General features: G+C 39.8%; 1 protein-coding gene across 1 annotated transcript; it reads right to left on the bottom strand.

Annotated features, from left to right (window-relative positions):
• Positions 1-461: 461 nt before the first annotated feature.
• LOC102273899 (tripartite motif-containing protein 64) lies at positions 462-6341 on the bottom strand. Its single transcript, XM_005896263.2, has 5 exons — positions 5931-6341; positions 5339-5434; positions 4515-4746; positions 1974-2096; positions 462-955 (listed from the first exon to the last, which is right to left on the bottom strand). The coding sequence occupies exons 1-5, from the start codon at positions 6339-6341 to the stop codon at positions 462-464; spliced, it is 1356 nt and encodes a 451-aa protein (XP_005896325.2).
• Between the last annotated feature and the right edge of the window lie 7846 nt (positions 6342-14187).

Raw genomic sequence — 14187 nt, 5'->3', positions numbered from 1 at the left:
TCCATGAGGAATAAGACTAGACTGAAGGTGACATCAGAAGGGGAAGGGGCAATGGGGAATATATGTTGATGGGCATTGATTTCTTTCTGGGGTGATGGATATGTCCTGGAATTACATAGCTCTGGTTCCATGAATTTTTGTATATTAAAAAAGTAACTGGGTTATATACTTTAAATAGGCTAATATTTATGAAATGTAACTTTTATTTTACTAAAATCATCTTTTAAGAAAGGAAAGCAATCGATTTTATTCTATGACATACTCCATAATAAATTTTTGTGTTAAACTTTATTAACAAATTTATACATTCAACATGTTTAAGCCATTTTATAAACATACAATCATTATGTTTCATTAAATTGCAGTGTGCTCAGACACAGTCAGGTATTGTTCTGTGACCTTGCATGAGGCTTAAGATAGCAACATCCTCAGGGAAGAATTTAAAAAATATGGTCAGAGAATTAGAAAATTCTTGGAGACCTAAGGCAAAGGAAAGGCTTCAGAGGGGAGGAGATGGAGGAAGGAAGGAAACTGTGTATGAGGGATCCTCTGGAAACATCATAGAAGCTCACAGCTCCATTGTCATAATCCAGAAAAACTCCAATCTTACCCAGAGGCCTTTTTACAAACTGAACTAAGGGTGGGGAGTTGGTGAAGAGACTATACTGGTCATTCACCTTTTCAGAAAATAGAAGAAATGCTTCTTCATAATTAATATGGATAATAGTATCACTTGTCAAGATATCTTTACTGACCCCCAGAATCCAGTTGGAGAAGTGTGTCACATCCAGCTCCCAGTAATGCCTCCCGGAGGTGAAAGCCTGAGCTCCCCAGGCCACAAAGCTCTCCCCACCATCGAGCTGTCTGGACATGCCCTGGGGGTCATCTCCTGACATCACACTTGCATCATCAAGGCTCAGATGGTGAATGGTTGTCTGAGTCAGAACATTATCCACTGTAGAAAGAGAAAAAACTGGGTTAGCAAATGGGATTTCTGGGTCTCTGAGAGGCAGAGGCTCTCTCCCTCTGCCTTTTTTCATTTTTCCTCCTCCAAGGAAACACAAAACAAAGCAAAGGGAGTTCAGACTGGCTCTACGATGAAGAACAAGAGTTATCACTATCTCTACAGCATATAGAATGCCTCAAATCATATAGAAACAGAAGGAAAAAAAAGATACATCATAAACTGTGTGAAGTCTCTAATGTCAATCTCTTGACAGTTTATTTCAGGGCTTACCTAAAATACGTTTTATCTTTTGTTTAGAAAACTTTTCTTGTGTTGTCTTTAATATTATTTGATAGATAGATGGCACTTTGCTATCTAGTGAAAATTTATTGGGGTGTATTCTCTACCTATTACATTCTCAAAGGTCCAAACATTTGAAAGAAATCAATAAATCAATAGTTTTGAAGCTTCTGAAAGGATGTTCTGGCTAACCATGTGCACATATCCCTTGCCTTTCAGTTGTCCTGAGATTGATCTAAGAGCATTACAGTTATTCGGCATAAGCCAATTTTAATCTGTTTTGTCAATTAGTCCTTATTTTAGGAATAATAAATATTCTCTGCACAATATATAACAAATGCATATGAAATGCAGAACATGTTAAAAACCGGAAATGCCACAATTAACCTTTCAAGAGTGAAATAACCTGAATAAACACAATGTTGATGGCTACTCACGAAGCTAAATATTCTCTTTATAACAACATGAGTGTCCTGGTTGTTCTACTACTGCTTCACTTATGTCAGTTGTAACAATGTATGCATCTGGCTTTGTATTTTCAGTAAACTACAGGGGGCAAAGTTCATCTTTGAATTTTGTAATCTGACTACTCAGGCAGAAAAGATGTTACCACTTTGGGAAGTTAAGTACTACCGTCATTTCAGAAAAAATAAAATAATAAAAGAAGGCTCCTTCCTAGGAAGCTCTAGTGAAGCATAGTCCTGATCACCACAGGGCTGACCCTTACCTCTGAAGTTGTTCAGAGTGTCTAGGATTCCAGCAACAGGCCAACAAGTGAGCTCTGGGTTCACTGGCTGAGGCGTCTGCATCTGTGCCAAGTAGGTCCTGAAACAAATGACATCCAATACATTTTGAGGCCAAAGTCTAATCACATGACCATTGTATAAAAGCAGCTTTTAACCCAGGACATTTTGTTAGTTACATATACAATATATTCTACACAGCTGGGAATATAAAAACATTACCATATTGTTCACTAAATATAAATTATATCAAATTTCAACTTCCCCATTGTTCTCAAATATTAGTCCAGTTTTCCACTCATTGAACCTCATTCCCTTCTTCTATTCCATCTCAGATAATGCAAAGATCCTGGGCATTTTACAGAGAGAAAAAATTCAGACTAAACCTTTGAGATTGCAGTCAGCAAGTAGTCATCAAGAATGCATTCAGTGTCTACAAGGAAGAGTTCGTTGATTGAGACCTGTTTGCTTTTGTCAGACCAGAAAGGGATTCCAATTCCAACCTGGTTACCTTGTTCTGAAAGTCTAACTTAGTGTGCAGCAGAAAGCCACTCCCTCTGAGGTCCTGCCTACAAGGGAGCTTACAATGATGGAACAGGCTGAGTCACTGCTACTCCTCTGAACAAAAGCACAGTTCCTTTTCTCATGCTTAGGGAATTTGCTTCTTTCAGGCCTTTTTCAGCTTCCAACTCACTAGCATAGGTGTTTCCTCTGTCATATCTTGGCAAATTCCTTCCAAAGTTTTATTGTGGTGAGGTTGGAGAGGATGGGATGAGTGGGTAAAACCAAGTCCAGCATGTCAGAATGTTTTCAGTTACATTTGATTTCAGCCAAATGAAAAGGAAACTTCTGAGACCAAGGATCAGAAGGCCTTGAAATTCTTTTGAAATAAAATAGAAAATAGCCAAAAAGATGATATTGATAATCCACATATGAAGGTTCTACACCCATGGATTCACATGTGGATTCAATTTGTAAGTTCTGGGTTGTCTACTTATTTATTTATACATTTATGTATTTTATGGGAAGTCCTTGTTGGACCTACTATCTTATATATAATTTTAAATATAGCAGTGTGTACATGTCAATCCCAAATTCCCAGTCTATCTATTCCTCCATCCTTACTCCTGGTTTTGGATGAAAAATTTGGAGAAAAAATTTCCAGAAAGTAAAACTTGAAAATTCCACATACCAGGGAACTTTTTGAATAATATTCAATTTACCTTGTGTATGTTTGCTGTTACAAGTAGTCTAGAGATGACAAAGTGTAAGGGAGCATGCTTGTAAGTTAACTGCAAACACTAAGGCATTTTGTATAAGGCATCCTGCATCCTGGAATTTAGATATTGGGGACGACCTGAAAACAATCTCCCATGCTACTAAGGAATGACTGTGTATCCGTTTTATCAAAAAGAGAACAACTTTTCCAGAAATAAAAAAATCATTAGTGTATACTCACATTTCCAATACATTTCCCATGGCCTGCAAAGAGAAAAAAAAAAGATCATGTTAATCATGAGACTTCTGTCTTTTTGCATCTTCTTCTCTATTCTTTATTCAATAAGATACTGTTTTGCTAATCCTCTTCTAAGGAACAGTCAGAAGGCATCATAACAGAGCTTAAAATAAAATATGATGGGCTTCATCAGGGCACACTGAGGAAGGGAGGGAGCCATGAAGAGTACATAATGATGTAGCAACATCTAGGATTTCTATGTCACTCATTGCCCAGCGCTATTCCCAAGGACAGAGGTCACCATCTATGAAAGCAATAAACCAAAACAGGGAACCATATAAAATGAATTATAGAGTGTATGGAAATTGATGACTAGTTCTAACAATCTTGCTGAGACAAAAAGCGAAAGCTCAGTATCTCCAGAAAATTTGGGATAGCAGGGAGTGACAAGGGTTTAGAGGAACACATATTTAGATTTACTCCATGAAAGTTAACATTCTCCTGATCATAGAATTTTGCTGACTTTGGAAACTTATCCGGATAGTACCCCTGATAACACTAAAAAAAAAAAAAAAAAAAAAGTCCTATTTTAGCTAGGAAATGGGCAAAAAATCTTCTAAAAGTTACCAGGATATGATAAAATAGGGGAATGCTGCTGCTGCTGCTAAGTCGCTTCAGTCACGTCCGACTCTGTGCGAACCCATAGACGGCAGCCCACCAGGCTTCCCTATCCCTGGGATTCTCCAGGCAAGAACAATGGAGTGGGTTGCCATTTCCTTCTCCAATGCATGAAAGTGAAAGTGAAGTCGCTCAGTCGTGTCCGACTCTTCGAGATCCCATGGACTGCAGCCTACCAGGCTTCTCTGTCCATGGGACTTCACAGCCAAGAGTACTGGAGTGGGTTGCCATTGCCTTCTCCAAAAATAGGGGATTAGACAAATACAACAATGGGGGTCAAGGAAAAACCTTTCTTAGCTGAAAGTAACAGTATATTCAGGGAACATTTCAGTGTCACAGCAGCTCATCTAGAAGAGTGTTTTTCTCTCTGAGGACTGACCCTCCTTTCTCACCTGGAGCAGCTCTGTGTCCGGCTTATGGCACATCTCGGTCAGCTCTCTGTACATTTCTCTCAGTCTTTCTATGTACTGAGTCATTCTGAACACACTCTCCTTGAGTTGTAGACAAATCTCCTTGGCTTCTTTCTTCAGGGCCTCCAGATGCAGTTTCTTCTCCTCCTGGAGCAATGGATGCCTCCTCTGATATTCAAATTTAATCATCACCTTCCTTAGGGTCACATATTTCTGAGGAGATAGTGGATTCAAAGCATTGCTTATGCTCGCATTCAAAACAAAACTCAAATAATATTTATTTGATGTCATCAAGAAAGCTCTTGGCAAACTTTCTGCCTCACACATCAAAGGTCCTGTATCTGCTGGTCCTTCCTGTCCATGCATTCTCTGAGTTCCTAGTATCTTTCTTTGCTTGAATCAAGCCATCTGAGGAGTCCCAAGCTCTCTCCCTAGGAGGATTCTCTAAGGTTCTTACTCTATCCATTATTTCCTCTCTGACATGAATCTTGCCTCTACATACTACTACTCTATTCATCTCTTCTATTTCACTAGTCACACTTAGTGAAATGTGTCTTATACTTCATTTTTGAAAGGTTGTATTCAAATCTTCAAAATTTGGCCTAGGAACAATTTTCATGCTGTGGTTTTCCCTTGTACTAGCATCCTTGAACTAGCATGTATTGGCCTGTTTCAATTGTGATCACTGATAGGTCATTTGAAACCACACCTTTTCCAGGGAAGAGACCAATGGAACTTAAATGGATCAAACAGCTGGAATTATGTCAATATCTATATAAATAAATAGTAACCTTTTTATTCTTACCTTAAATGACCGAGTTTTTTTAGCTTCCTGATTCAGAATGAGTTGCATTTCTTCTCTCATTTTCCATAAAGAGCTCATTCTTTTCAAAAATTTTTCCTGCAAGATACCCATGGGATTTAGTGACATGGAAGATGACACCATAAATTTCATCCCCTTATTCACGAGCAAAGGTAGTTGTTGGTTACACAGACCTTAAGTTAGAATGCTGCAGTCAGATTTTCCCACATTAATCTGAATCTAACACTTGAATGTGATAGTGACAGAAATGTATAGTAGAGAACAGGGAAAACCTTACAGATAACAAAATCCATACCCTAATAAATTAAGACTTACACATTTATATAGTTTGATTAAGAAAGCCTCAAGCTCCCATCAGAAGCCTGTGTCCCTGGTTCCACCCACCCCGGGATGCTGCATTTCCACACGTGTGGACAATTGGGCAACAACACTGAGAGGACACATTATATGTGAGGATCCACATTCAGAAATCCCACCTCCACTATCTCCACCCCCATCACCATCACAGCATCCTCGTCTTCCTCTCTGACTTAGGAGTCTCTAGATCCTGAACTGCTCTAGAGGCATCACCTACCCGGGATTCCTCAGCAGCCTTGTGTATCGGACTGTGGCTGTGAGCTGCGTGCTCGGGGCGTTCAGAGCAGGGCCCACAGAGCAGGGTCTGGTCAGCCTCACAGAAGAGGCCTTTGGCTTCCTGGTGTGTCACACAGATCTGCTCCTCAGAGCTGTGGTCGTGGTCAGCTCTGGCCTGTCTGGCAAGGGAGGCCAGACTCTTGAGTACAATATTGGTTTGGAAATCAGGCCTCTCTTCTATTCCCCTGCACTCAGGGCAGCTCCTTGGAGACTGGCCTTCTTCCCAGCAAAGGCTCAGACAGGGACGGCAGAAGCTGTGCCCACAGTCTATGGTGATGGGGTCTAGGAAGCAGTTCATGCAGATGGAGCAGGTGAGTTCACTCTGGAAGACTTGCAGTGTGTCTGAATCCATGTTTCTGAAAATTAGAGACAAATAAGAAAGGGTAAGAGAAAAAGCTATTTTTATGCTGTGATCAGGGAAAATAAAGCCTTTGGCACAGTCCTGTTTTGAGCTCTATCTCATTTCCACATTTGCTTACCCCCAGTATAAACCTGTGTGCTGAGTCACTTAGTCATGGTCAACTCTGATAACCTATGGGCTGTAGCCCCCTGGGGTCCTCTATCCATGGGATTCTCCAAGCAAGAAAACCAGAGTGGGTTGTCTGGTCTTTCTGCAGGAGATCTTTCCTTCCCAGGGATTGAACCCATGTCTCTTACACGTCCTGCATTTGCAGGTGGGTTCTTTACCACTATCACCACCTGGACTTCCCTGATGGCTCAGTGGGTAAAGAATCTACCAGGAGTGCAGGAGACATAGGAGACATGGGTTCAAGCCCTGGGTCAGGAAGATCCCCTGGAGAAGGAAATGGAAATCCACCCCAGCACTCTTGTCTTGGAAATCCCATAGACCTAGGAGCCTGGTGGGCTACAGTCGAGTTGGACATGACTGAGTGACTAAGCACCATCACAATAGAAATGTAGAAATGGTGACTACAGACTGGTTGGGTTTGTGCTATAAAAAAAAGGATGAAATTAGATAAGAGAGTCACTAGCAACTGTTTTTGTTTAAAGTAAACATGAGTGTAAATGTTAGGATGACTCCAGAGTTAATTTGGTCAGCTGACTGGTTCAAAAGAACATATATAACCTCAGTCTGTCTCTCTCTCTCCATCTCTTCCTGCTTGGAACCCACACTAGCACTCACTTTGTCTCTGTGCTAATGTTCCCTACTCCTTCTGCCTTTGATGTGACGTATGTGCTTTTCTAAAGACAAATAAAAATGTTTATGAATAATGTAAACTTAATGTAATCAATGTTGGCTTTGACTTTGATGTGCTAAATATGTAAATAGGTCAGTGTTTCCTTATGACTTAAATAACAAAACTACTCCTTTCAAAGCAAAAAAAAAAAAAAAAAAAAAACTTGTCATTGCTAGTTCAGGAAAACAGTTTTACCTGGAGTCAGTTCAGATCACCAGAGCATGTCATATTTTCAACTGGTGAGTGTTCCCACTATAACAATAATTAGTAAAAAGAATCAGTTGTTTACTAAAAGCAAAGAAATAAGTTTGAATATACACAAAGATTTCCTCTCTACCCTGGAAATTCCAAACATTTGGTTAATGGAAGCAGCATCAGGTTCTTTGTTCTCTGAGACTTCACTGTCTGTCCACTTCACACCTTTGGAGTCCTTACTGGCTGATTAGATCTATCCTGAACACTTTTCACTTATGCACTGCAAAGTCAGGGTTCTAAAATGATAGCAAATGTGACCATTTCAAGGAAGTTTTCTGATTAATTCACCCATTTAACTCATGTTCATCTGTGTGAAGGATATGAAATATATACATTATGTTGAACATTTTAGGAGTACTGTGTGTTTAACAAGTACTTGGGTCTCTAGAAAACTCTTTTAAGACTTAAGAACCTCTAGTAACATAAGGTCATGAAATAATGATGATTAAATAGCTTAACATTACAGATATTAATATATTAAAGTTGCTTTATTAAGTTATTTTAAAATTCGATGTCAATTTTAAAACCTAAAACTACTTGTTTTCTTGGACAATACCTATGCAGGTAAGTAGGTAAATGGAAAGTATTTGGATAAGACAAAGTGAGCATGAATATATACTTTCAGTTATCATACATTGTGACTAAACATTTGCTTTAAATATATGATGCCTGTTTTCTTCCCTGTCTATGAGAAATCGAATAGAAGAGGCTACATCTTTCCAAGGCTCAGATTTCGGGTCTGGTCATGAAAAGAGACAGAAAGAAAAACTTTTGCTAATTGAATGAGTATAACATCAACTTTAAGATGCCTTTCCAAAACAGCTTGACAGTAAAGCCATAGTGTACAGATCTATTTCTTGTAAAAATTGTTAATAACAGATTTATGGAATTCTGATAGATGACCACAATTTTCAACAGTATAGAACCTAAAGCCTTTGACTGAAACGTGCATCAATTGAGGAGATAGCTGATGAACAGGGAGAAAGTATAAAGAAACCATGTGTAGAATGGGTTAGAAACTGGCCAAGAATTATTTAAGAAAATAACTTTTATACTAATGACATCAATGATCATGATACTTTTAAAATAATAGGAGAACATAATGGGCTTCCCAAGTGGTTCTGTGATTAAAAAAATCTGCTTGCCTATGCAGGAGATGGAGGTTTGATCCCTTGGTCACAAAGATCCACTAGAGAAGGAGGTGGCAATCCACTGCAGTATTCTTGCCTGGGAAATCCCATGACAGGGGAGCCTGGTGGGCTGGTTCATGGTGTCCCAAGGAGTCAGACATGAATTAGCCACTCAACAACAACAGGAGAAGCCTGTTGTTTTGTTTATTTTTTATAAATATTTCTAGGTATTAGATTAACTCTTTTTATATGAATTAACTATTTCAATTTTCTCAACAACATTTACTAATTTTCTATTTTTACCCACATTTTATAAGGAAGCTACTTGACATAGTGTGGGTAAAAGAAGTTACTTATCTACAAATTCAACAGGGAATAAATGCTTGATGCAGTGTTCACATATAGATAGTACTGATAGAAAAAAATTACATTTCTGTCGGCAATTACCATTAAAATTTCATTTTTAAATGAGCATAGCAGAATTTCATTGTACCTTGATAAGAACTCACCTTTGGGTGCACTTGATGAAATGTAGTTGATGAAATTTCATTCCTGTTCGGTAAGTAGCTATTCAATTCAGGTCAGCACTTAGGTGCTCACCTCCTTCTGGCAGGAACTTTAAAAATTCTCCTCAGTGCAACAGACTCGAATCTGGACAGCTCTGGATGCTGGAGAAGAATGCAATTGCATCTTCAGGGAATGTTTTATATATTCTCTGAAGACCACACCCATTTCCTCCAAGTGATATGATTATCAGCCCTATGAAAAAGTATAGGTGAACATGATGAGATTTTTGCAAAGTTGAAAGCATTTTTATTTGCTAATGATTGAAGTCAAACCTTTGAAATCTACTTAATTCAATTGCTACACTGCAATCTCTGCTAAAAAGTCATATCTTGAGTTTACAGTTGTAATCCATGAAGTTGTTGTTTGGACAGTAATAAACTTCCAAACATGAATTTAATATCTCCATTTAATGAACTATATTATAGTTCTAATTCCAGATGACAATTATATCTATTACTTTGGGCAAGAATCCCTTAGAAGAAATGGAGTAGACCTCATCATCCATAAAATAGTCTGAAATGCAGTACATGGGTGCAATCTTAAAAAGGATAGAATGATATCATTCATTTCCAAGGCAAACCATTCAGCATGCCACAAATCCAAGTCTATGTCCCAACCACTGAGGCCAAAAAAGCTGAAGTTGACCCATTCTATGAAGAACTACAACACCTCCAGATGTGCAGCTGGATTTCACAAAGGCAGAGGAACCAGAGATCCAATTGCCAGCAATCCTTTGATTCCTCCATGATCAACAATCCTTTGATCATGGAGGAATCAAAGGAGTTACAGAAAAACATATACTTCTGCTTCATTGACTACACTAAAGTTTTGACTGTGTGGATCACAACGAATTGTGGAAAATTCTTAGAAGATTGGAGTACCAGACTACCTTACCTGTCTCCTGAGAAACCTGGATGTGGGTCAAGAAGGAACAGCTAGAACCGGATATGGAAAAATAGACTAGTTCCAGTTTGGGAAAGGAGTATGGCAAAGATGTGTATTGTCATTCATGGTTATTTAATTTATATGCAGGTTATATCATGCAAAATGTTGGGCTGGATGAATCACAAGCCAGAATCAAGATTGCCAGGAGAAATGTCAATATATCTCATCCTCAGATATGTGGATGATACCACTCTAACTTCAGAAAGTGAAAAGAAATTTGTCTTTTGATGACAGTGAAAAAGGAGAGTGAAAAGGCTTGGCTTGAAATTCAGCATTAAAAACACTAAGATTATGGCATCGGGTCCCATCACTTCATGGCAAATAACAGAGGAGAAAGTGGAAGCAGTGATTGATTTTATTTTCTTGGGCTCCAAATTCACCTTGGAAGGTGACTGCAGCCATGAAATTTAAAATAAAAAAACAAACAAAAACATTTGTTTCTGGGAAGAAAAGGTGTGACAAACCTAGATAGCTTATTGAAAAGCAGAGACATCACCTTGCCGACAAAGGTCCAAATAGTCAAAGCTATGCTTTTTCCAGTAGTCATGTACGTGGATGTGAGAGTTGGACCATAAAGAAGATTGAGCTTGTTATTGAGCCCTGGTTTGAATTCCCTGTGTCATACAGCAAATTCCCACTGGCTATATATTTTACATATGGTCATGTATATTTCCATGTTATTCTTTCCATACATCCCACCCACACCCTAGTGGGGCAGCATGAGGAGGAAGGTGGGAGAGGTGTGTAAGTGGGTGGGGACATGGATAAACCTATAGCTGATTCATGTTGATATCTGGTAGAAACCAACAAAATACTGTAAAGCAATTATCCTTCAATTAAAATAAATAAATTAAAAAAAATAAAGCTGAGTACCCAGTGGAAGAATTGATGCTTTTGAACTGTGGTCCTGGAAAAGACTCTTGAGAGTCCCTTGGACACAAGGAGATCAAACCAGTCGATCCTAAAGGAAATCAACTCTGAATAATCATTGGAAGGACTGATGCTGAAGCTGAAGCTCCAATACTTTGGCCACCTAATGTGAAGAGACAACTCACTGTAAAAGACCCTGATGCTGGGGAAAAAGTTGAGAAAGCTAATTTCAAAAAAGTTATGAAGTCTGATTTTGGCAAACATTCTTTGGCCTAATAATCATTTCAAGCTAGGTTTACTTTTGACCATGTTGAGTTTGGGCTTCCCTAGTGGGGAATATATAGAGAGAGATTGGAAAGAGTTTTAATCCAGTTAGTGTTGACTGGATTGACTCAAGGGAACTGTAATAATCTAATCAGGGAGGAGCACCAAGGATCCTGATAGTCAGGCATCTCGGATGCAATGCTTCTTCTGTTCAGAGATGTTCTGAGTTGTCTGGACCATGGAAACTCTGAAAGCTACAACTGCTGACCCACCAGGGGTGCAGATAACTCCTGACATGATGGGGTTGATTTTCCTGCCCACATGATGAGACCAAATCTAAAAATTTTGGTGAATAAAGAGTTCTGAGTAGATAGATTTACATTTTTTCCCCACAAAAATTAAAAAGAATATTTTAATTCAACAGTAACAGGCTTAAGAAGTTCTCAAACAGGAGGCGGTCCTAAGATGGCAGAGGAATAGGATGGGGAGACCATTTTCTCCCCCACAAATTCATCAAAAGAACATTTAAATGCTAAGTAAATTCCACAAAACAACATCTGAATGCCAGAAGAGGACATCAGACACCCAGAAAAGCAGCCCACTGTCTTCGAAAGGAGGTAGGAAAAAATATAAAAGATAAAAAGAGAGGCAAAAGAGGTAGGGATGGAGCTCCATCCAGGGAAGGGAGTCTTAAAAAAGAGAGAAGTTTCTAAACACCAGGAAACACTCTCAGAACCTCAGAGGGCAACATAACTGGGAGGAAAAATAAATAAATAATTAAAACCCACAGATTACGTGCCCAATGGTAACTCCCAGTGGAGAAGCAGCACAGATGCCTACATCACCTACTAGCAAGCAGGGGCTGGGCAGGGAGGCCCGGGCTACATTGCTTAGAATAAGGACCAGGCCTGAATGCCCCAAGGGCAATCTGAGGGAACTAACTTGAGATAGCAAAGCAGACTGTGGGATAGCTACCTCAGGAAAAGGCAAAAAGCCCTAACCTAAGACACCACCAGACCCGCTCACAGAACAAAGGACAGACTAGAGCTAGCCGGCTGTGGACTGGTCCATCCCCCACCGGAGACAGGAAGGTGAGAGCAGCCAGAGCCAGAAGGGGGCAATTGCAGCCCCAGAGAGGCATCATCTACCAAACTGCAAGCAGGCTTCCTTGCTAAACAAGACTTCTCGGGATTCTGGACGGTCAACATCTGTGAGAAGGTGTGTCGGTTGTACACCCAGAAAACTGAACAGCAGGGACGGGGGAGGCAATAAGTCGCAGTGACCGCGCTCACCAAACACTGGTCACCTGAGCTGCTCGGACCTGGGAAGGGCACAAAAAGGAGGCCCAACCGAGTCTTCGCCTCTGAGGACTACCCAAGTACCTGAACCAGAGCAGCTTAGACCTGCGGAGTGCATACAACCCAGGGCCGGCCTCAGACAGTTCCTGGCAAAGCAACCTAGAGCCTGAGCAGTGTAGACAGGGAAAGGACACATGCCATGAGCAGGGGCAAACCCAGTGTGGCCAAGACACTGCGAGCACTCCTCATAGATGCCAGTGTTATTTGTTGGCAGCATCCCTCCCTCCCCACAGCACGACTGAACAAGTGAGCCTAAAAAAGTGTCCACCACCACCCTCTTGTGTCAGGGTGGAAATTAGACACTGAAGAGACCAGCAAACAGAAGAAGCTAAAACAGAGGGAACCACCTTGTAAGTGACAAATGGAGAAGTCTGAGGCTACTGTAAGAATAAGACTGAGAACCAGAAGCAGGAGGCTTAAGTCCAAATTCTGAGAACACCAGAGAACTCCTGACTCCAGGAAACATTAATCGATAGGAGCTCATAAAACACTTCCGTACCTACACTGAAACCAAGCACCACCCAAGGGTCAACAAGTTCCAGAGCAAGACATACCACGCAAATTCTCCAGCAACACAGGAACATAGCCCTGAGCTTCAATATACAGGCTGTCCAAGGTCACTCCAAACCCATTGACATCTCATAATTCATTACTGGACACTTCATTGCACTCTAGAGAGAAGAAATCCAGCTCCACTCACCAGAACATGGACACAAGCTTCCCTAACCAGGAAACCTTGACAAGCTGCCCGTCCAACCCCACCCACAGTGAGAACCTATGGGCTGGAGCCCCCTGGGGTCTTCTATCCATGCGATTCTCCAAACAAGAAACCCAGAGTGTAGATTCAGAGAAAGCCTTTGACAAAATTCAACATCCATTTATGATAAAAACTCTCCAGCAAGCAGGAATAGAAGGAACATACCTCAACATAATAAAAGCTATATATGACAAACCCATGGCAAACATTACCTCAATGGTGAAAAATTGAAAGCATTTCCCCTAAAGTCAGGAACAAGACAAGGGTGCCCACTCTCACCACTACTATTCAACATAGTTTTGGAAGTTTTGGCCTCAGCAATCAGAGCAGAAAAATAAATAAAAGGAATCCAAATTGAAAAAGAAGAAGTAAAACTCTCACTGTTAGCAGATGACATGATCCTCTACATAGAAAACCCTAAAGAATCCACCAGAAAATTACTAGAACTAATCAATGAATATAGTAAAGTTGCAGGATATAAAATCAACACACAGAAATCCCTTGCATTGCTATACACTAATAATGAGAAAATAGAAAGAGAAATTAAGGAAACAATTCCATTCACCATTGCAACAAAAAGAATAAAATACTTAGGAATATATCTACCTAAAGAAAAAAAGACCTATATATAGAAAACTATAAAACACTGGTGAAAGAAATCAAAGAGGACACTGATAGATGGAGAAATATACCGTGTTCATGGATTAGAAGAATCAATATAGTGAAAATGAGTATACTACCCAAAGCAATCTATAGATTCAATGCAATCCCTATCAAGCTACCAATGGTATTCTTCACAGAGCTAGAACAAATAATTTCACAATTTGTATGGAAATACAAAAAAACCTCGAAT

The sequence above is a fragment of the Bos mutus genome, chromosome 29, assembly GCF_027580195.1.
Source record: "Bos mutus isolate GX-2022 chromosome 29, NWIPB_WYAK_1.1, whole genome shotgun sequence".
Lineage (NCBI taxonomy): Eukaryota > Metazoa > Chordata > Mammalia > Artiodactyla > Bovidae > Bos > Bos mutus.
The sequence above is the reverse complement of the archived record's forward strand: the minus strand, read 5'-3'. Positions and strand labels throughout refer to the sequence as shown.